The following is a 22,545-nucleotide window of genomic DNA, read 5'->3' on the forward strand; positions in this document are numbered from 1 at the left end:
TGGCGCCGCAGGCCAGGCCCTGGAGCCTGGAAACCGGAAGCGGCGGCGGGGCCGGGCAGGCAGGCTCCTGGGCGCGGGAGACCAGGCAGGGTCCACACCCTGTGCGCCGCCTCCTCCCGACGCCAGCCCCCAGCGTTTGGTCCGGAAGGGGGTGCTGCGGGGTGTCTGGAGAGGGCCTCGCGGATGCCCCCAGGACCAGCGGCCCCGGGGCCTCCAGGGAACATGGGCGTGCTTCGGGCCGGACTGTGCCCCGGCCTCACTCAGGACATGGTCCAGCTTCTGCAGAGCCGCGGGATCAAGACAGGTGACCGTGGGCGCGCGCCTGTGCGGGCCACATGGCTGGGCCCAGCGCGGAGGCTGGCCCCGGCCCTGGCCCACTGGGTGGGGCCCCTCCCCTGCCTCCGACGCCCACAGCCTTCTGGCAGAGCTTGGGAGGGTGGGACTGGGCAAGCCCCGCTCCAGGAGGGCTAGAACCCCCCACTGTGGGCTAGGCGCCGCGCCAGCCCCCGCGGCTCCGCTAGTTCGCGTAGGCGAGGAAAAGTCACGGGCGGGAGTCTGGGGCCTCCCTTGCGCGCATCAACCCCGCGTGTTTTGTTTTCAGTGGTGGACCTGGTTTCTGCAGACTTGGAGGAGGTAGCCCAGAAATGTGGTTTGTCTTATAAGGTGAGCTGGCGATCTCCACACTCCAACATGGGTGTCTCTAAATGCCCATCCCCGAGCAGAGTGTCCCCAGAGATTGATAAGGGGGGGGCTAGGAGACCCTGGATGGCCCCCTCCCTTGGCGGGTCGCTGCCGCACACTCCCGGCTGCTCCGGCAGCTTCCTGAGTTGCCCCGCCCCTTCCGCAGGCCCTGGTCGCCCTGAGGCGGGTGCTGCTGGCTCAGTTCTCCGCTTTTCCCTGCAATGGCGCTGATCTCTACGAGGAACTGAAGACGTCCACGGCCATCCTGTCCACCGGCATTAGAAGGTTTGTGTGTGTGTAGCTGGGGCAGAAGGCGAGAGGCCAGAGGCTCTGGCTGGGCTTTTGATGCTTGAGAAAGAGCAGGCTGCTTCAGCTGTGGTTGAAGGAGACACGGGAGGGGGGTCAGGATTTCTGAGTTATCTTACCCTGTACAGAGTTTCTCTGACTCCTAACCACTTAGGATGCATAATTTTGGGGGTGGCTGTCTTGTGCATATAGTAGGATGTCTGGCAGCATCCCTGGCCTCCACCCCAGTAGATGCCAGTTACACCCCTCTCCTTCATAGGTCATGACTATCAAAAATGGCTCTAGCTGTTGCCAAATGACCCTGGGGGCCAAAATTGCTACTGGTTGAGAATCACTGTCCTGTAACACAAGATGTCAGCACTTCCACAGATATTATTCCACAGATCAGAGCAACTTTTCTCTGGCCCTTTCTGCCCTTTCACTTAAGGATGGGGCAGGGAGTTCCCCTTGTAGCTCACTGGGTTAAGAACCTGAGGTGGGTTAAGTATCCATAAGGATGCATGTTTGATCCTTGGTCTTGCTGAGTGGCTTAAAGATCTGACATTGCTGTGAGCTGTGTAGGTCACAGACGGGTCTTGGATCTGGTGTTGCTGCGGCTGTGGTGTAGGCTGGCGGCAGCAGCTCCAATTTGACCCCTAGCCTGCGAACTTTCATATGCTGCGGGCACAGCCCCAAAAAGAAAAAAAACGATGGGGCAAGAGAGCACAACTGAATACCATTTATTTGAGTGCCTACTATATACCAGCCAGGGCTCCAGCCCTGGCGCACTTGATCCAGAACCTGGTTCTTTCGCTGTACTCTGCAGCAGGAAGGGACAGGAGTGATTTATGTTCTGCTGTGCAGTTTGGAGAGGGAACGCGTTGGAAGAAAACAGGCGGCTTCTGGCCAAGGAAGGCTGACCTCTTTCCTGGCCTGTTTGTACAGAATTTGATAAAGAGCACTGCCACCACCAAGGTCTTTGGATTGGTTTGGCCTTTGCTCTTTCCCGTGCATGTCCTCTTGGCAAGGTTCATATAGCATGGCGCCTGCTTTCTGCAGCTGGGGGTCCAGGTCTGTCATTCATCAAGCACTGGCCAAGTGCCTATAGGTGACAGATGTATGCCAATGATACGAATATGCGTGAGGCAAGGCCCTCGCACTTAAGGAGTGTGGGGTCTGGTGGGTAGAGAAAAGCAAGGGACAGAAGAGAGGGGTGTGGGCACGTGTGTGTTGGGGGTGGTGACTAACAGGGAGCAGCCTTGGCCTTTGGGAATTTATAAAACCAGCCCAGGCATTCCCACTGTGGTGCCACAGGACCAGCAGCATCTTGGGAGCCCTGGGATACAGGTTAGATCCCCAACCTGGCACAGTGGGTTAAGGATCTGGTGTTGCTGCAGCTGTGGCTTAGGATATGATCCCTGGCCTGGGAATTCCATGTGCCATGGGGCGGTCAGAAAAAAAGAAGAAGGGGGGTTCCCGTCATGGCACAGTGGTTAACGAATCCGACTAGGAACCATGAGGTTGTGGGTTTGGTCCTTGGCCTTGCTCAGTGGGTTGCCGAGAGCTGTGGTGTAGGTTGCAGACGCGGCTCAGGATCCCGCGTTGCTGTGGCTCTGGCGTAGGCCGGTGGCTACAGCTCCTATTAGACCCCTAGCCTGGGAACTTCCATATGTCACGGGAGGGGCCCTAGAAAAGCCAAAAAACAAAAAAAAAAAAAAGAAGAAAAAAACCAGCATATACTGAAGCAGCATTTCGGAAACAGTCAGGTGGAAAATTGGCAGAATGGCAGCTGCCATGGGTCACTGCAAGGGACTTCACTGTCTGGGAGGCTCTGTGGAGGAGGCAGGCCTTGGGCAGTCTGGAACGGATGGGCTTTCTGAGCACTCACCAGGAACCAGACACTGTGACCTGAAATAACTGGATACCTCCTTGCATTTATCTTCACAACCACAATGAATGTGTTCCCCTGAAAATCACCATCCTGTAGATGAGAAAAGCGGGACAGGTAGTGACTTGCTCAAGATCCCCCAGCTAGTAGGTGGCAGACCAGGCCCTTGAAGTCATGCCTGTCACATTCCTAAGTCTAAGAACACAACTCTAAATAACACGTCTGCCCTGTTGCCCCCCCTCCGGGTGGGAGGCTTTCTTGCGCAAGTGGACGTACAGGCGTGGCGTCGAGGTACTCCGGTGGATGGGGCCAGGGAGGCTGGCAGCAGAGAGCCCCGGGAGGATGTGGCAGGGGAGGGCATGTGAGCTGGTTTAGGGCTGGTGACAGCAGGAGGCATGTTGAAGAAATGTGATAAGCCTGCCCACCCGGGGGGATAGAGAGATGACCCGCCAGGAGGTCCCTTCATGGCTTAGCAGTTAATGAACCTGACTGGGATCCATGAGGATGTGGGTTCGATCCCTGGCCTCGCTCAGTGGGTTAAGGATCTGGCATTGCCGTGAGCTGTGATAAAGGTCACAGACACAGCTTGGATCCCGAGTTGCTGTGGCTGTGGTGTAGGCCGGCAGCAGTAGCTCCGATTAGACCCCTAGCCTGGGAACCTCCATATGCTGCAGGTGCGGCCCTAAAAAGAAAAAAAATGACTCACTAGGTTTCTAGCCTTCCTCGAAGTGTTCTGTGGACACTGGGTGGTTGTGACTTTACTGTGGGAGGGGAGTCAATAGCGTGGGAAATGCTAGTTGACCCAAATTAAGCGGGTTTCTCTATTGCGGGCTTTCTCATAGCCTTTAGTGCCGGTGGGCGCCATGGATCTTTACAAGGACAAGGGACTACGCACCGTGGCTGGGAAGAGCTGCGTTGACTGGGGGAGGTGGGTTGTTCCTTGAAGGCCAGAGCTATGTCTTATTCATCTGTGCCTCTGCCTTGTAAAAGGCCTTCAGGAAATGTGCTGTTTGAATGAATGACTGAAAGCCAGTTCAGAGGGAAAGGTGGGGGATAAATCCTAGAAATCCTTTGTGTTCAGAACAGGTGGTGCTGGAGTTTCCTGGTGGCTCAGTGGGTTAAGGATCTGCCATTGTCCCTGCTGTGCCGTTGTCACCCTGTGGGTATGGGCTTGATTCTGGGCTGGGGAACTTCCTTGTGCCTAGAATGAGGCCAAAACAAAACAGATGAGGAGTTCTTGTCATGGCTCAGTGGTTAACGAACCCGACCAGTGTCCATGAAGACCCAGGTTCAATCTCTGGCCTTGCTCAGTGGGTTAAGGATCTGGCGTTGCCGTGAGCTGTGGTGTAGATCGCAGATGAGGCTCAGATCCCAAGTTGCTGTGGCTGTGGTGCAGGCCAGCAGCTATAGCTCCGATTCAACCCCTAGCCTGGGAACCTCCATATGCCGCGAGTGCCACCCTAAAAAGACAAAAGGTAGAAAAAAGGGGGGGGTCCTTTAGGTGGTAAGAGACGTGGAATGTAAACAGGTGAGAAGTCAGCTGGGAGGTGGATTTAGGAATTTCTTATGCAGACTGATCCTCATGGTCAAGAATGCGACTGATTCTTTTTTTTTTTTGGTCTTTTTAGGGCCGCACCCGCAGCATATGGAGGTTCCCAGGCTTGGGATCGAATCAGAGCTGTAGCTGCCAGCCTACGCCACAGCCGCAGATCGAGCCATGTCTGCAGCGTACACTGCAGCTCACGGCAACACTGGATCCTTAACCCACTGAGCGAGGCCAGGGATCGAACCGGCAACCTCAGGGTTCCCAGTCGGATTTGTTTCTACTGTGCTACGACGGGAACTCCTGTTCGGTGTCTTATTTCTGACCATTACATAAACCCAGGCATGTGAAGAAATGGCTAGATCTATACACACAGACACATGTGGAAGTACTGGTGGATCTGAATAAGGCCGGCGATGGCTCCAGTGTCAGTTTGTGAGGTTGTACTGCAGCACAGTACGTCTTAGGGTGAAAGATGCTGCCATTGGGGGAAATGAGGGGAGGGATACAGGGGACCTCCCCATACATTGTTTTGGGGTTTTTTTTTTGTCCTTTTTTGCCATTTCTTGGGCCGCCCCTGCGGCATATGGAGGTTCCCAGGCTAGGGGTCAAATCAGAGCTGTAGCCATTGGCCTACACCAGAGCCACAGCAACGCAGGGTCCGAGCCGCGTCTGCGACCTACACCACAGCTCACAGCAACACCGGATCCCGGATCGTTAACCCACTGAGCAAGGGCAGAGATGGAACCTGCAACCTCATGGTTCCTAGTCGGATTCGTTAACCACTGAGCCACGACAGCAACTCTCTCATACATTGTTTTTTGCAACTTCTTGTGAATCTGTAATTATTTCAGAGTTTTTGTTTGTTTGTTTTTAATGACAAATTAGGGGAAGTGCTCATGCAAAGGGCTGAGATGGAGAATGAGAGGAGACCTTTGGATGGGGCGGCAAAGGCCTCCGTGGACGGGTGATCACCCAGAGGTGACCCTGAAGCCGGGAGTGAAGGGATGAGGGGCCAGAGGAGGAGCATTTAGCCGTGCCCCCCTTCCCTGAAGGAAACCCCACCCGGAGAAGCCTCCTGGCCAGAATGTTAGACGGTCTCTGGACAGAACAGTGCTTGGAGGGAACGTGCAGCTTTTCTTCCTGGTTCCAACCCCCCTCCCTTCCCACCAGTCCCCTTGATTGATTATTTTCCCTCTTCCTCTGCCGCCAGCCTGGACAAACTGCTCGATGCCGGTCTTTATACTGGAGAAGTGACTGAAATCGTAGGAGGCCCAGGTAGCGGCAAAACCCAGGTACACGCGTGGCTGGCAGCCGGGAGGGTTGGAGGAGGGGGTGCCTAGCCCTGGATCCCTGGGGCCGCTTCTGCCGTGTGCTCGTGGTTCAGAGCTGGGAAGGGAGAAGACGGGTGGTGAGGGGTGGGCTTCGAACTTGGCCCATTGGTGTCTCTGGGATCTGGGCACAATTTGGTGTTTGGAAGCTCCCTTTCTGGGCATTCCTTGAGGGTTCAAGTTCACCTGGTGCCCCGTCTCTACTCAGGTGTGTCTCTGTGTGGCTGCGAACGTGGCCCACAGCCTGCAGCAGAAGGTCCTGTACATCGATTCCAACGGCGGGCTCACAGCCTCCCGCATCCTCCAGCTGCTTCAGGCCAGAACCTCAGATGAGGAGGAGCAGGTAAAGGGCAGGGGGGTGGGGATCCTTTGCGGCTCTGATACTGTAAAACCCCGTTATCGAACATGGCAAGAATGGTGGCCATTTGGGTAAAGAGTCGTCTCTGTCTTCGAAACGGGGTGTTCTACTGACACTTGCTGTTTGCTGCAGGCCTCCCCATTATGACATCAGCCCAGCTCAGATGCCACCTGCTCTGATCCAGGAAACCCAACCCCAACCTCATGCAGGGCTGCCACACACCCCACCTCTGTTTCTACCTCATTTTTTTGCCCGTGGTAGACACACTCATCAGTCCTGTCACTCCTTCCGTGGAGCTCTGACTTGGCTTTACAGCTCGGCACCCCTTGGTTGGGAACTGGCCCATCAGAGAAAGCCCATTTGCCATCATGGACCTGAGTCCTTGCATCTAAGTGCCTCTTCCTGCTCAGCCTCAAAATCCCTCTTCATCTTGCCCGACCCCCTGCTCTTCTCCAAAGCCTTCTTTCTCTTTCCCACCCCTTCAGGCGGGAGCTCTCCAGAGGATCCAGGTGGTGCGTGTGTTTGACATCTTCCAGATGCTGGATGTGCTCCAGGACCTGCGAGGAGCTGTAGCCCAGCAGGTAAGCCTGCTTTCCACCCCTTCCTGCTTCCCCCGGCTCGCTGGTGAGGTCTGCCTGTGGGCAGGTGTCCTACGGCAGACTCTGCTTGGGAATGTAGCTGTGCAGTCTGGTGACTCCAGCTGGGCCCGCCACTCCCAGGATGGGATTCCTGAATGCTTCATTCATTCCTGAGTGCCTCCTCATTGACATGCTCATCTTCCTACTAAACAATTAGCTCCTTGAGTGCCAGGATCGTGTCGTATTCATTGCTGCATTACTCTGCTGGCTCAGTTAGGATTGCTCTCAGCTGCAAGTAATAGAGTCTGTCTAATAGATGTTTGACCCTTGAGGACGTTTAATTGTCTCATATGAGCCTGGAGGTTGGCAGGTCCATAATGTGAGGGCTCCAGGTTGGTGTGCCTGGTTCTCTGCTCTTCTCCTCGTGATTGCAAAGCAGCTGCTATAGCTCTAAGCATCATGTCTCCACACATCCATATCACATCCATATTCAGGGCAGTAAGAGATACATGCCTCTTTTCTGTGCCTCTTCTCTTTTATAAAGGAAGAAAAATCTTTCTCTGTAACCCACCAATGTACTTCCCACCTCCTCTTACATCTAATTGGCCAAAACTGAGTTATATGTATGTCTTAGACCAGGGAAGGGGTTGGGCCCACCTTCCCTCTGTCAGGAGAGTTCTGCCCAGTACTTGAACATACTCAGAGTCCTGTTAACGAGGAAGAGGAATCTGGAAAGGCATTTGGGTCCATGCCCTGCTACACCTGATAGGTGTGTAGATAGGATTTGGTGCACTGGTTTATACACTCTTCGGTTTGGAAGACCTTAGAGAGAACAGTTTAATTCTATTTAATTAGTTTAATTCGTCTTAACCTTTTTTCTCACCCAAAGGCATGACGTTTTCCCAAGGGCATCCCTAGGGCGGTAGATGGAGTAAATCGTTTTTACAAACATTACACCATGTGATAGTTGAACAAACACTTGCTGTAGGAATCATAGCTGGTTATAACCCTCCTGTGTGTTAAGACATGGAGTCAAGTAGTCCTGATCGAAGCCAGCCCTCTCATGCTAGAGACATGCAGTGAGCTGCTCAAGGTCACCACATGTCTAGGATAAGAACAAAGCTTATAAACCAACTATCTCAACTCAGGAGTTCCCACTGTGGTGCAGTGGTTAACGAACCCAACTGGGAACCGTGAGGTTGCAGGTTTGATCCCTGGCCTTGCTCGGTGGGTTAAGGATCCGGTGTTGCCATGAGCTGTGGGTCATAGATGAGGCTCAGATCTGGCGTTGCTGTGGCTCGGGAGTAGGCCGGCAGCTGTAGCTCCGACTAGACCCCTAGCCTGGGAACCTCCATATGCCATGGGTACAGCCCTAAAAAGACAAAAAACAAAAAACAAAAAAAAATTCAACTCACTTGTCAAAGGACTTTTTTTTCTTTTCTTTTTTTTTTTTTTTTTTACTGTAGCTTGTATATATTCTTTTTCTTTTTTTTGTCTTTTTGTCTTTTTGCCTTTTCTTGAGCCACTCCCATGGCATATGGAGGTTCCCAGGCTAGGGGTTGAATCGGAGCTATAGCCACCGGCCTACACCACAGCCACAGCAACGCGGGATCCCCAACCCACTGAGCAAGGCCAGGGACTGAACCTGCAACCTCATGGTTCCTAGTTGGATTCGTTAACCACTGCGCCACGATAGGAACTCCAATATTCTATTATTACATAACAAATTACTACAAACTTAGTGACTTAAGAGGACAGGTATTTATCACCTCACAGTTTCAGGAATCTGGGCACAGCTTAGCCTGCTCCTCTGCTTCGGAGGGTCTCATTAGGCTGGAATCAAGGTGGCAGCTGGATTGTGTGCTCATCTGGAGGCTCAACTGAAGAAGAATTGCTTACCAGTTCATTCACATTGTCAGCAGAATGCATTTCTAGAGGCTTCAGTTTCTTGCTGGCAGTTAGCCAGGGTCCACCTTGAAGTCCAGTCTGCCCATTGTTCCTGCCATATGGCCCTTTCCATAGGTGGTTCACAGCACGGCAGCCCTTGCTGCAAGACAGCACAAGAGGAGTTCCCATTGTGGCTCAGGTAACGAACCTGATTAGTATCCACGAGGATGTGGGTTTGATCCCAGCCTTGCTCAGTGGGTTAAAGATCTGGCGTTGCGTGAGCTGTGGTATAGGGTGCAGATGTAGCTTGGAACTGGCGTGGCTGTGGTGAAGGCAGGCAGCTACAGCTCCGATAGACCTAGGCTGAGAACTTCCATATGCCGTGGGTACAGCCCGAAAAAGACAGCGAAAGAGTGAGAGCAAAATGCAACACGAGGTCTTATATAACATGATGTAATCACAGGAGTGGCAGCATATTACCTTTGCCTTATATCATAGCCCAGTCCAGAGAGTGACAGCCAACACCTTCGGCATTTTATTTTTTTCTTTTCTCTGCAATGCCGGATCCTTAACCCACGGAGCAAGGCCGGGGGTTGAACCCACATCCTCATGGATACTAGTTGGGTTCATAACCTGCTGAGCCACAGTGGGAACTCACCACTTTTGGCTTTATTAGAAAGCCAGACACAGGACTCCCCCACGGTCAAGGGAAAGGCATCATAGGGGGCTTGAACACCTAGAGGTGGGAAGCGTGGGGTCTGTCTGGCACACGTGACCTGATAGCTCCGTAGTTACAGGCGGTGAAAGCCTTGCTGTCCCATCTTAGCCAGAGATTTCAACCTGCCGCCCAGAGAAGAGGAAGCGAGGGCTAAGCCGATCTCTCTCTCCTCTGCCATCGCCCCTTAGACAAGATGATGACTGGTCAGAGTCAGTAACCGGGAGACAAAGGGCGAGACGTACCAAAGACCAGAGAAGCTGAACATCCAAGACTTGGCTAACATGAAGTGAAAAAAAATTTGTGGAAACAGAATTATCCAGGGCATCGGATATAAGGAGAGAGGGAGAAGAGAAGGGAGGCGTCAAGGACAGGTTAGGTGCAAGAAACTGGGAGGATGCTCGTGCTCGAGTGGGGACAAAACGTGGTTTCAGCAGGTGGCTGTCTGTATCGTCTGTATTTGGAAACTTTAGATATGGAAGATGAGGCTCGAGAGGCACCACCTAGGAGGAGTCAGTGGACTAAAGAGAAGGCTAACCTCTTTACTAGCAGAAGTTTTGAACTTGGAGAGTAAGCAGGAGAGGCAAGAGAGGAACCTGACAGTATGGCGAGGAGCTGGCCATAAGGAGAAAGATTCCACGAAGAAAATTCCTGACCAGGGGGCCCCGGGATTTGAGCACAGATTCCTTCAGTTTAATTTTTTTTTTTTTTTTTTTTTTTTGGTCTTTTTGCCATTTCTTGGGCTGCTCCCACAGCATATGGAGGTTCCCAGGCTAGGGGTCCAATCGGAGCTGTAGCCGCTGGCCTACACCAGAGCCACAGCAACGCGGGATCCGAGCCGAGTCTGTGACCCACACCACAGCTCACGGCAACGCTGGATCCTTAACCCATTGAGCAAGGCCAGGGATCGAACCCGCAACCTCATGGTTCTTAGATTCGTTAACCACTGCACCACGACGGGAACTCCCTTCAGTTTAATTTTTTTAGGGTATCTGGGATGACCTGTGATTTCAACTCCCTCTGTCCACCCAAGTCTTCGGTAAACTCTGGTATACATACACATAGGGATGGGCAAGAAAGGCATTGATGCAAATCCGTCAGACCTGCGCAGCTGTATGTGGGGTGGAGGAGGTTATTTCTTAGCAGTTTCTGTACAGGAACAAGGTCGTCCTGTAGTGGGCGCCCCCTAGAGGCCAGATGGTTCATGGCATCCGCTTCCCATCATCCCCCTCCAGGTGAGCAGTTCTGCAGGGACTGTGAAGGTGGTGGTGGTGGACTCGGTCACTGCGGTGGTCTCCCCTCTTCTGGGAGGTCAGCAGAGGGAAGGTGAGTGGTGTGGCAGAGCCCAGGGTTGGGGTTGCGCTCTTGCCTCCTGGCTCTGGAGTCCAGTTTTCGGCCATCCTGGTCCCTGCTGCTCTGCTGCCCACCCTCTCTGCTGTTTCTCCTCCAGGCTTGGCCTTGATGATGCAGCTGGCCCGAGAGCTGAAGACCCTGGCACGGGACCTGGGCGTGGCAGTGGTGGTAGGAAGCGGGCTTGGCCAGCCATGCTTGTCTTACCTCTGTTTCCTGGATTTCACCAAGTGGGGAGATGAACTTTCTAGTTATAGTTCTTTTTTTTTTTCATTTTTGATATTTAGGGCCTCACCTGTGTCCTATGGAAGTTCCCGGGCTAGAGGTCGAATCTGAGCTGTAGCTGCCGGCCTTCATCACAGCCAAAGCAACGCTAGATCCAAGCCACATCTGTGATCTATGCCGCAGCTCATGGCAACGCTGGATCCTTAACCCACTGAGTGAGGCCAGGGAGGTGAACCCTCACTGTCGTGGATACTAGTCAGATGCATTAGCTCCTGAGCCACAGTGGGAACTCGTAGTTATGGTTCTTTACTTCCCTTAAACAGCAGCTTCTGAACCCCCAAATGACCCTATGGAGAAGGGTCATCACCCAACTAACCTTGACGTCTACAGTGCGGTACTGGGAGCGAACTGGACCATAAATAGCCAAGGGGAGTTCCTGTTGTGACTCAGCAGGTAACAAATCTGACTAGCATCCATGAGGACGCGGTTTCGATTCCTGGCCTTGCTCAGTGGGTTAAGGACCTGGTGTTGCCGTGAGCTGTGGTGTAGGTTGCAGATGTGGCTCAGATCCTGCGTTGCTGTGGCTGTGGTGTAGGCTGGCAGCTGCAGCTCTGATTAGACCCCTAGCCTGGGAACCTCCATATGCTGCTGGTGCGGCCCTAAAAAGCAAAAAAATAAATAATAAATAAATAGCCAAGGAATCAGGGACAGTTTTCTTTTTTTTTATTTTATCCACATAAGTGGCCAGGGATCAAAACCAGATCCTTAACCTACTGTGCAAGAGAACTCCTTCTGTGTCTTAGTAGTTTCTTTAAGAATGCCATGCTGGAGTTCCCATCGTGGCGCAGTGGTTAACAAATCCGACTAGGAACCATGAGGTTGCGGGTTCGGTCCCTGCCCTTGGTCAGTGGGTTAAGGATCCGGCGTTGACCGTGAGCTGTGGTGTAGGTTGCAGACGCGGCTCGGATCCCGCGTTGCTGTGGCTCTGGCGTAGGCCAGTGGCTACAGCTCCGATTAGACCCTAGCCTGGGAACCTCCATGTGCCACAGGAGCGGCCCAAAGAAATGGCAAAAAGACCAAAAAAAAAAAAAAAAAAAAAAAGAATGCCATGTTGTTGGAGTTCCTGTTGTGGCGCAATGGTTAACGAATCTGACTAGGAACCATGAGGTTTCGGGTTCGATCCCTGGCCTTGCTCAGTGAGTTAAGGATCCGGCGTTGCGGTGAGCTGTGGTGTAAATTGCAGACGCGGCTTGGAGCCCACATTGCTGTGGCTGTGGCGTAGGCCAGTGGCTATGGCTCTGATTAGACCCTAGCCTGGGAACCTCTGTATGCTGCGGGAGTGGCCCTAGAAATGGCAAAAAGACCAAAAAAAAAAAAAAACCGTGTTCAGCAGCTGCATATTATTTTGTTTAATACTTATGTTACAGGGGATGGCAAACTATTTTCCCTAAAGGACCAGATAGTAAATACAGTTGGCCTTCCTTACCCGGGTGTTCTGCATCTGTAGATTCCACCAACTGTGGACTCAAGCTGTGGTAGGTTGAATTCATGGATGCGGAACCCACAGATGCAAAGGGCCAACCAACGGAACAATACTATTTTATATCCATGGTTTTGGTATCCCTGGGGGTCCTGCAACCAGTCTACTTGCAGATAATGAGGGACGGCTGTATTCGAGGCTTTATGGTCATATGGTCTCTCTTGGAACTGCTCAGCTGCTCTTTAGCATGAAAGCAACCATAGGCAATCCCTAAACAAATGGGCATTGGAACGAAGCAGCGGGAGCAGCTGTCCTCTGTCCTAGCATCCCCAGATCTACAAGCCTTTGCTTTTTCCTGCCGCAGGTGACCAACCATGTGACCCGAGACAGGGACAGCGGGAAGCACAAACCTGCCCTTGGACGCTCCTGGAGCTTTGTGCCCAGCACCCGGCTTCTCCTGGACATCAGCCGAGATGCAGGAGCAGGCAGCCGGCGTGTGGCACGTCTGACCAAGTCTCCCCGCCTGGTGAGCCGGCCCCAAGGGGAAAGCCAGGATTCTCGGCCCCTGAGGGTGGTGTCCGGGCCCACAGGTGTCTCACTGAGGAATTCTTGGATGCTGAGACCCTGCAGCCGAAGAGGGTTATGCCGCTCCTCTCACTGTCCCCTCCTGTCTCCTTCCAGCCAACAGGTTTCCAGGAGATGGTGGACATTGGGACCTGGGGGACCCCAGAGCAGAATCCGTCACAGGGCGATGACATATGACTGTGCTGGCAGGCAAAGGGCGAGGTGTCAAGACCCAACCCTCCTGCACAGCAATGCCCGCCCTTCACTGCCAGCAGCCCTCAGGCAGCAGAGATGCTCTTGGGCTGGGCAGACACCTCAGTCCTCAGCTCTTCTCTCTCGGAAACACAGCGCCACTGGCAAGAGAGGATGCCGCTGTGGAAAGACCCAGAAATTCACGCTGGTGCCAGGTTTTCTGCCCTTGTTTCTACCGTATATGTTTCCAAGGGGAGCTGAGTTCTCCCTGGCTTGGGCATCAGAAGAGGCATTCTAGTGACTGAAAGGGTGACCCTGTGTGTCCACATCATACCCTGGCTCCATCCTAACCCAGTGGATGAGCCTGAGGCCTCTAGCTGGCCGTTGCTCCCCTCCTTCTTTTTGCCTCTGTTTTTCCATCTGTAAGATGGGGCTCCCTTTCCCTGTGCTCTGTCTTTGAGTTACTGGATGGAAGTAACCTTGTAAATGCAAAACTCTTCTTCATGCAGGTCCTGCCCTTAAAAACATAAAAAAAGGAAATCCCCTGAACCCCAGAACCCTCTAACTTCTCCCCAGAAGGTCATTTTTCAGTTTCCTCCAGAGGGGGCCGCAAAGAAGGGTTATTTTCTTTTCCGCTTGCTGATTCGGTTTCACACACACCTGCATGCATCACCGGGACCCAGTGAGACCAGGAGCTCACCGCAGTCCCAGGGATATAATTTAAGTGGAAGGGAAGATGTGACCTGCGCCTGGGGCATCCAGCTACTTGTTAACATGCATGGTGCCCTGTGGGGGCCCCTCCGCAGTAGAGAGTAACCAGAGGTGCTGAACCATGGCCTTGCCCGTCAACAGACAGGAGAATTTGCACAGTAAATAGAGCCAGCTGGGAAAATTGATGCTGGCGTAAATAATACATGGCAAATCTAGTCCTTTATGCAGAAATTCATTGCCGGTGGCTCCAAGATGCAATATAATTACCTTTCTCTTCCTGCCAGCTGTACCACAGCCTGGTGCCCTAGTGGATGCACTAACCCCCGCTGCCTGTTACCGCCATCAAGGCCATCCATCTGCGAGCTGTAACCCTGGCTGGGGCGTGGGGAACAGCCACTGGGAACGGGGCAATAAAAGGCAAAGGAGAGAAATGATCAGAATTGTTTACTGACCACATTTTTTTAAAGGAAGCCCACCTTTCTTGGTTGGAGAGCCTGTTGTGTAATTAATTAGTTGTGTCTTGGCTGCAGGAAGGGGAGTCAGAGTTGCAGGCAGAAGATGCACCATGAGAGGCAATGAGCAGCAGGGGTAAAAGCAAGATGCACTGAGGATGCGAACAAGTGGCAGACAGGCCCGAGGGTATCTGCCTGAGTGAGGACAGGCTTGGTGAGCCTAAAGCTGGAGGAACCCTGGCGCTGCTGCATTCACAGGCACCCAGGAGAAATGAACCTTCAGCAGCCGACACCAGGAATGGTTGGCACATATTTACAGCCATAGTAGGAAACAAAACATGAAGCTGGGAATGGCAGATCTCTGCCACTTGTACCATTTGGGCATCCTGAGCCCATGCACACGCCACCAATAAAGCAGTCGTTCTTTTTGCGGAGCCCAGAGCCCTTTGCAGTTTTAGTTTTTCTCCATATAGCACTCCGGGCAGCTGCAACCAGTCGTGGACTTGGCATTCAAGGTGGAGCCTGGTTGCCCTCTCTGCCCTGGGCAAATCTGCCATATTTCCTGTGTGTGATGTTGCGTGTTTCGTCTGGACCCTAGGGGAGTGCGGCTTGAGAGGCCTGTCAAGATCATATGCCCCGTTGTGGCACACGGAAACGAATCTGACTAGAAACCATGAGGTTGCAGGTTTGAGCCCTGGCCTTACTCAGTGGGTTAAGGATCTGGCGTTGCCATGAGCTGTGGTGCAGGTTGCAGATGTGTCTGGATCCTGTGTTGCTGTGACTGTGGTGTAGGCCAGCAGCTGCAGCTCCGATTGGACCCCTAGCCTGGGAACCTCCATATACACAGGTGTAGTCCCAAAAAGACAAAAGACCAAAAAAAAAAAAAAAAAAAAGACATGAGTGGGTCGGTTTTAAGGCATTTTCGAGATGGCAAAGGAGCAAGGCAGGAATATTTTTCACCTGATCAAAATAGTCATTGAGTTCCCCCCAGACCGTCTTTATTTTGTCTTTTTAGGGCCATACCCACAGCATAGGGAAGTTCTCAGGCTAAGGGTAGAATCAGACCTGCAGCTACTGGCCTACACCACAGCCACAGCAACGCTGGATCCAAGCTGCGTCTGCGACCTATACCACAGGTCACGGCAACACCAGATCTTTAACCCACTGAGCAAGGCCAGGGATCAAACCCGAAACCTCATGGTTCCTAGTCGGATTCACTAACCACTGAGCCATGATGGGAACTCCCTTGATGGCTTTTAAGTCAGGCACTTGAACTCCCAAAGACTGACTCAGGCTAAAGGTTGGTGTATTGTTGTGGCTGAAAGAGGCTTAAACAGAAGCATTATTATCTCTAGTAATATGAAGTCCAAGGTTGGCTCTTTCGGTGGCTTATCTTCAAAGGGCATAGGGCCTTTCTATCTCTCTGCCCTGCTCTGTTCTTTTGTATTGATTTGTCTTCAGGCTCCCTCTCATCCAAACAGTCATTCTGAGCATCAGTCCAGACATGACAATATCCACAGGCAGAAATATGATTGCCTCCTTGTTGTGTCCTTTTAAGGACGAAGAAAATGCAGAACTTTTTTCCAATTCTATCAGACTTATATCACATTAGTGCAGAACTGCTTCATGCACCCACATCTAAATCATGGCAAGGGAAACGGGACCATTGTAATTGGCTTAGATCAACTGGGAAGTAGCCCTGGAGCTGAGCCTGGGGGCATGTGGCCATCAGAAGGAAATAGGGATGCTACTAGAAAGGCAGGAGTGTGCAGGTTGGCGTTGGACTTGGGTGGGCAACCAGCAGTGTCTGCCAGATCCAGGAGCCACATTTATCAAGGCTCCTGTGCTTAAGCCCTCGGTCCACATGTCAGACCTCATGGAGAGTAAATGGGAGTCCAGCGAGGTTAAGGACATAACGCTTGTAAGTGAGCAGTACGAGAATCCAAACTTGGGGAGTTCCTGTTGTGGCTCAGTGGGTTTGAGAATCTGACTAGTATCTGTGAGGATGTGGCTTTGGTCACTTGCCTTGTTCAGTGGGTTGAGGATCTAGTGTTGCCGTGAGCTGTAGTGTAGGTCACAGATGCAGCTCGCGGGATCTCGTGCGGCTGTGGCTGTGGTGTAGGCTGGCAGCAGCAGCTGATTTAACCCCTAGCCTGGGAACTTCCATATGCCACAGGTTTGGCCCTAAAAAAAGAAAAAAAAAACAAACAAACCAAACTTGAATCTGTCTGATTCCAAACCTTACTTTCCATCCTCATGCTGCCTTAAGCTGTGAATATGTAAATATTTCAATTAAATTCTTCATATTTTGCCCTCATAGCAGCCAAGGCTACTCATCTCCACCTCTTTTCATCTTTGCTCACCATAAAGACTGGATCAGAGATCTATTTTCTCAGCACTTTCCAGTTTTCCCAAGGGAAATTTATGAGAATGACATCTCACTCAAAGAAGGGAGATAGCGTTGGTGTCAAGGTGAACTATAAAGCTGAATAAAAGACAGCAGGGCCTGTGAATCCCTGAGATGTGAGCCAGCAGGAGATAAGGGATTTAGATGAATATTCCAACTGGGTGTTTTTATGTTTTTGTTTTTGCTTTTTAGGGCCATACCTGCGGCATATGGAGCTTCCCAGGCTAAATCTCCAATTAGAGGTCTAATTGGAGCTGTAGCTGCTGGGCTTCGCCACAGCCACAGCAACGCCGGATCTGAGCCACGTCTGCAACCGACACCACAGCTGACTGCAAGGCCGGATCCTCAACCCACTGAGCAAGGCCAGGGGTCGAATCTGCATCCTCATGGATCCTTGTTGGGTTCCTTAACTGCTGAGCCACGAAGGGAACTCCTCCAACTAGGTTTTACTGTGCTCGGGCACCGAGTTTCACACGGGGGAGAGTGAAAACTCTCCACTTGCTGGGGATAGGCACTGAAGAAGGCTTTGTGATGTATGGAGCTTAAATTAGAGCTTGGCAGTTTATCCATCCAAGCTTACCTTCAAAAAGGTGTTTCCCTCATGTTTTCCTGTCATTCTGCACTGGCTTGACTCACTTCCCGTGCTGAGTTTAACAGACGCAGCGGGAGTCATCGTCCTCGGGTTGTTCCTGACTCCGGCGAGCCGTTTGCAATATTTCATCATTAAGCAAGATGCTGTAGGTTCCCTGTAGTTCCGGTTTCCAAGGTGAAGACCTCCTTGTGTTTCCTCTCTATCCTGGAGAAGGAGGCCAGATACTGGCCTTTCTGTTTGGCACACGGAGAAGTCTCTGCTAGCCAGTGGAAGGTTCCATGCATCCCGGAGCTGTGTAGGTGCACTTCGGCTGCTCCACAAGCTTGACTCCTTGAGTAGCCTTTGAATCCTAGCTCTTCCCTGCCTCTCTGGTTTCTGAGTGTCACAGTCGCAATATAAACCTGAGTTTTGCCAGAAGCCAATAAGCATATGCTGAAAAGGATACAACATCAAGCAATAAGATTTACGTCTCATCTAACCTGGCCTTCGCGCTGACACTTACTGTATGTCATTGGACAAATCAGCCTTTTTAAGCCTTAGTTTCATCCACTGGAAAATAGGGAAAATAATACCTACTGCATACAATTGCTTTAGGGTCATACAGCTTTTGTAAAACACCAAAGACTTCCCCAGGCATATAATAGGCCCCCTATTTCACATCACTGGAAGGCTCAGGATACCTGGAGACAGCTTCCTTCTGTTCAGGCCAGGCTGGCTTCACGGTAGTCTGACCAGTGCAGTTGTGCAGAGCCCATGCTCTGCTATTGCCGTCCTGAAATTCCTAGTACTTTTGAACAAGGGCCCCACGTTTGCATTGTGCTCTTAAAACTTTGTAGCCAGGAGGGAGTGCCTGTTGTGGCTCAGCGGTAATGAACCCGACTAGTATCCATGAGGATGGGGGTGCAATCCCTGGCCTCACTCAGTGGGTCAGTGAGCTGTGGTGTAGGTTGCAGATGCAGCTCAGATCTGATGTGGCTGTGGCTGTGGCTGGCAGCTGCAGTTCTCCAATTTGACCCCTAGCCTGGGAACCTCCATATGCTGCAGGTGTGGGCCCCCCCCCAAAAAAAAAATACCCACTGGGCCGTTTCTGGCCACATTAGTTGGACAAGGTAATGTCTTTGTCTCTTTGGTAAAATATATGTTGCAGGGGAATTACATTTTCCTTATTGGTAAAATATATGTCTCGGGAATTAAACATAATTTATGTAAAGTGCCTTTCACAGAGTCTGGCACTTAGTAGGTGCTCAATCACCATTCATTCTTCCGGCTCTTGCCCAAAGTAACAAAAATCAGGGCTCTAGACTTACAAGCCATGCTGCTGCTAATAAAAGAAATAATATGATTTATTTTTTCATTGCTGTTGGGAGAAAGGCATGTGCTTCATAAATATGTATTGGAAAGTACTTAGCGAATGAGTAGAAATAATAAAAATACGTCAAAGTAAACAGCGCCTATCAATGTGTCACTTGGTAGACAAATTAGTGTTTTATTACTACTAAATACTATTGCTCTCTGAAAAGGATTTCACATTACTTGCACAATGGGTACATTATTGAGTGTATCTGCGGAAGGGCACGATAAAGGTGAAAAATAGTGATTACAGATAATCCTAAAGGTGGAGAAAGGAGGAGTGTGTGTGAATATAGCTCCGAGCCTTCCTCGCTTAAGTGACATGCACATTACTTAGCAGCATTCTGATGATTTTGCTGTAATATGGACCAGGGGGCCCAGAAAAAATGATTTCTACAGGATGCCGTGAGTTCCAACTCCAATTATTAGGCCAATCAGTGGCTTAAGTGCCTCCCTTTCGGAACTGAGCACTCAGCTTGGAAACTAAGTGTACAAAAAGATATCTCTGGATCTCACCCCATCCTCGTTCTGGATCTGTTACCTTTCTATGATTATAGTTAACATCAGGAGGAAAGATTGGGTGGAGAGGGCTGTGCCTTCACGGGTCACAAATCCCTTTCAGTGCCTGTGGCTTGGAGTTCCCTTGTGATACTGTGGTTAAGGATCTGGCATTGCCACTGCGGTGGCTCCAGTTGCTGCTGTAGCACAGGTTTGATCCCTGGCCTGGGAACTTTAATATGCTACAGGCATATAAAAGAGAGTATGGAGTCAGGGAAGGGAAAAGTGGAAACAGCACATGCTTCATGGGGGAAACTAAGCCCCTGGTGAGAAACAGAGAAGACAGAGCATTGACTGCACTGAGGAAAATTACCAAAACAGCGAGGTAGGAAAAAGATGGGCACACTTGGTTCAGGTGTGAGTGGCCTCTAGCAGGCCAGTGTTTCCATGCATTTCCAGTGGGGGAAAGACCTGGTTTCAAATTCCAGTTCGTCCTTTTCCTAACCTTATGGCTTTGGGTAAATTAATTCCTTCCAGCTTTCCTTCCGCTTCCTGCCTCCTTCCTCCCTTCCTCTCTCTCTTTCTTTTATTTTAGGGCCGCACCAGCGGCATATGGAGTTCCCAGGCTACGGGTGGAATCGCAGCTGTAGCTGCCAGCCTATGCCACAGCCACAGCCCTGTTAGATCCAAGCTGTGTCTGTGACCTACACTGCAGCTCACGGCAATGCCGGATCCTTAACCCACTGAGCGAGGTCAGGGATCAAACCTGTGTCCTCATGGATACTAGTCAGATTTGTTTCCGCTGAGCCACGACAGGAACTCCCTGGGTAAATTTCTTACCACACAGATCTTCATTAATTTGCTGGGCTGTGAAGGTTGGAAATAATACTTGTAAAGTGACAGAGTGTGCATGTATAAACGATATTGATTTTAACTCACTTTTCCCTGTGATAGTCCTTATCTTAGCCCATACTGGTTATTGATCCCCCCCCCATGCAACCCTGGTGCTTTATGGTTAATTAAGGACTTCTATATTTATTAGCTTATTTAATCCTCATATAAACCTGCCTCACACAACCATACCAGTTTCTTCAGGGAGGAGGAACAAGTTCAGAAGGGTTGAATACCTGCCAAAATGTACACAGCAGCTAATGAATGGCCGAGGTGCACTCCTCCTCTCAGTCATCTTCATTCCATCAGGGCCTTCCTCTGAGCAGTTTCCTCTCTTTTTTTTTATTTTTATTTTTCTGCTTTTTAGGGCCGCACCCATGGCATATGGAAGTTCCCAGGCTAGGGATCAAATCAGAGCTGCAGCTGCCAGCCTACCCCACAGCCACAGCAAGGGCAGGAACTGAGCTGCGTCTGGACCTACACCACAGCTCTTGGCAACGCTGGATCCTTAACCCACTCAGCAAGGTCAGAGATTGAATCTGCATCCTCACGGATACTTGGCAGTTTGTAACCCGCTGAGCCACTAAGGGAACGCCGCCCCCCCCTTTTCCTCACTTTCTTAATGTACAAAGAGCTAACCCTTGGGGCTTAGGCTGGAAAATTCTAGAGGTGCCATAGAGTGAGCAGGACAAACATGGGTCTTGCTGTCCCCAGATCTGCCTTGTAATACCTTCCAGCTATGGGACCTTGAATGAGCTAGTGAACCCTGAGGGTCCTGGGTTTCTTCCACTGTATGTTGGGGACCATCACCTGCGGATAGCCATTGCAGTGAGGAACGATGGAATATGCAAGCGAGGCAACTTTCAAACTTTTATTATGAAACCAGTTCTGAAATGTTATGGGACTCGCTCAGGGTCCCCAAGCTGGACCGTGTACCTGGACCTTTCAGCTACTCGTGCAGAGTGCAGTGTGACCAAAGCAACAGGGACAGCTGAGGCCCCGACCTGGAGGGCCCGGCCTCTGGCGGCCTAGGCTCCGCCAGGGGGCGCTCGCGAAGGCCACGCTCTAGCCCGCCGCGCGCCTCGCCCCTCTCTATGGTGGCTCGGGCGCGCCAGGAGCGGAGGCGCGCTCCCGAGGGGGGGCGGGGCCGCGCCGGGGGTGGGGCCGCGCGAGGGGCGGGAGCGACCGGGCCGGGCGGCCGGGAATAGGTGGGGGGGCAACTTCCTGGGGCCGCCCGTGAGGATGTCGCGACTGCCCCCCGGTGCCCCTCAGCCCCGGAGACGCGGCCGCGGCGGAGCCCGCAGCCCCCCTGCCTGAGGCGTCTGCGGCCCGGATCCGGCCCCTCCCCTCCCCTCCCAGGTGCGGGCCGGACAGGCGGCCTCGGCAGGTGAGGAGGCGGTGGGGCTGGGATTCGCGGTGCGCCCGGTCTGGGGTGGGGTCCTGCGTGAGGCCGGGGTGGGGGCCGCTGCTTGGCCTCGGGTCTCACCAAACTGTGGTCCGGGGGCGCCTCTTCTGTGCGGGGCGCGGCCTGGGACTCTCCCTGCCTACAGGGGATGGGGGAAGCCCTGCCTCGCTGAAAGTCTGCGCATTCAAGGTAGCCCGCACCTGTCCCATTAAAAGCCTCTTCAAAGGAAGCATTTCACCTGCGGGAGGCAGCAACTCAGACGTGTACCCTCAAATATCTCCAAATGCCCTCGCGTCGGCAGATTCAGTTGGCTTGTGGGGGAAAGATGCTGCTTTACAGCGGTGGAAACTGAGTCAGGTACCGGGCGGCCTGCGTCTTCATTTAAAGGAACTAGCCTGACCCTGCTTCTTGGTGCGGGAGCCCTGCGAGCATCGTGGAAGGAGGCGGCTGGAGTTTGGAGGCTTGATGGAGAAGTTTGGGGATGTGGTTCTCTCCTCTTAGAGGAGTCCCCCGCCCCGCCCAGGGTCCTGTGGTCCCTCTTCTGGGAGTTGTCTTCTGTTCATTTGAGGTAGTGTGTGTGAGGTCGCCAGTAGCTAAGATGCAGAGGGAAGTGGGGCCTCTCTGCAGCTGGCTGCCCATGAGACATTTGACCAGGCACGGGGCAGTATGCTAGACCCGGGGTGCCAGAGCGTCGCAGGCTTCTCTCTGCTCAGAGCTTGACTTCAGGCTGGCAGAAGATAGAAACCACAGTATATTTTCACGCCTTTTTGTTGGTCTGTCATTTGCTCTAGGGGAAAGCCTGCTTGTGTAATCAGGGAAGAGGGTACCATGTTCTCCCAGCCTACCCCAGGGAAGAAGAGTTGTCAGCTTGGAAATAAGGCTTTACCCACAATTGCCGCTTTGCACCCCGGCTAAAGGCCACAGTAGCCTGGAGCACAAACATCCCCAGGTCCGTGTGGCCTTCTAAGGAAGTAAGTTCCTCCCTTTCACAGGTGGTTTGGGGGACAGAGACTTCCTGTCACCCTTGTCGTGCAACAGTTTGGGGAGCAGTTGTGGTTTTCTCAGCGACAGTTCAAGTTACTGAAATGAAATGTCGCTAAGGCTGTCTACTTACTGAAATATGTTTCTAGGAATGAGAGTAAGCAGGGGACATGGTGCTGGG

The 22,545-nt window shown here is 52.1% G+C and overlaps 2 protein-coding genes across 17 annotated transcripts in view; both read left to right on the plus strand.

The window, feature by feature from the left end:
* Positions 28 to 18,684, plus strand: RAD51D (RAD51 paralog D). 6 transcript variants are annotated; one of them, XR_002337233.1, is made up of 11 exons: positions 30 to 304; positions 602 to 663; positions 848 to 966; positions 5,611 to 5,692; positions 5,937 to 6,071; positions 6,572 to 6,667; positions 10,502 to 10,592; positions 10,717 to 10,787; positions 12,686 to 12,847; positions 13,003 to 14,449; positions 15,157 to 18,684. XR_002337233.1 is itself a non-coding variant. In XM_021067413.1 (10 exons), the coding sequence occupies exons 1-10, from the start codon at positions 184 to 186 to the stop codon at positions 13,081 to 13,083; spliced, it is 1,020 nt and encodes a 339-aa protein (XP_020923072.1). In that variant the 5' UTR covers positions 30 to 183; the 3' UTR covers positions 13,084 to 14,674. The 6 variants fall into 6 exon arrangements, 3 of the variants coding, with proteins under 3 accessions (XP_020923073.1, XP_020923074.1, XP_020923072.1); XR_002337232.1 differs by having other exon boundaries at positions 28 to 304; positions 12,686 to 14,449; XR_002337235.1 differs by lacking the exon at positions 10,717 to 10,787 and having other exon boundaries at positions 29 to 304.
* Positions 21,112 to 22,545, plus strand: part of RFFL (ring finger and FYVE like domain containing E3 ubiquitin protein ligase) — a 75,776-nt gene continuing 74,342 nt past the window's right edge. For 3 of the 11 annotated variants that reach the window (XM_021067421.1, XM_021067427.1, XM_021067423.1), the window contains exon 1: positions 21,136 to 21,365. The gene's annotated coding sequence lies outside the window, so the exon portion shown is untranslated. The other 8 variants (XM_021067418.1, XM_021067425.1, XM_021067422.1 and 5 more) reach the window with 6 other exon arrangements.

The sequence above is a fragment of the Sus scrofa genome, chromosome 12 (assembly GCF_000003025.6).
Source record: "Sus scrofa isolate TJ Tabasco breed Duroc chromosome 12, Sscrofa11.1, whole genome shotgun sequence".
NCBI lineage: Eukaryota > Metazoa > Chordata > Mammalia > Artiodactyla > Suidae > Sus > Sus scrofa.

Coding starts and splice junctions, on each gene's coding strand:
- RAD51D (XM_021067413.1), top strand. CDS start 184: ATGCCCCCAGGACCAGCGGCCCCGGGGCCTCCAGGGAACATGGGCGTG. Junction 5,693..5,936: donor CAGGTAGCGGCAAAACCCAG/GTACACGCGTGG, acceptor GTCTCTACTCAG/GTGTGTCTCTGTGTGGCTGC. Junction 12,848..13,002: donor TGACCAAGTCTCCCCGCCTG/GTGAGCCGGCCC, acceptor GTCTCCTTCCAG/CCAACAGGTTTCCAGGAGAT.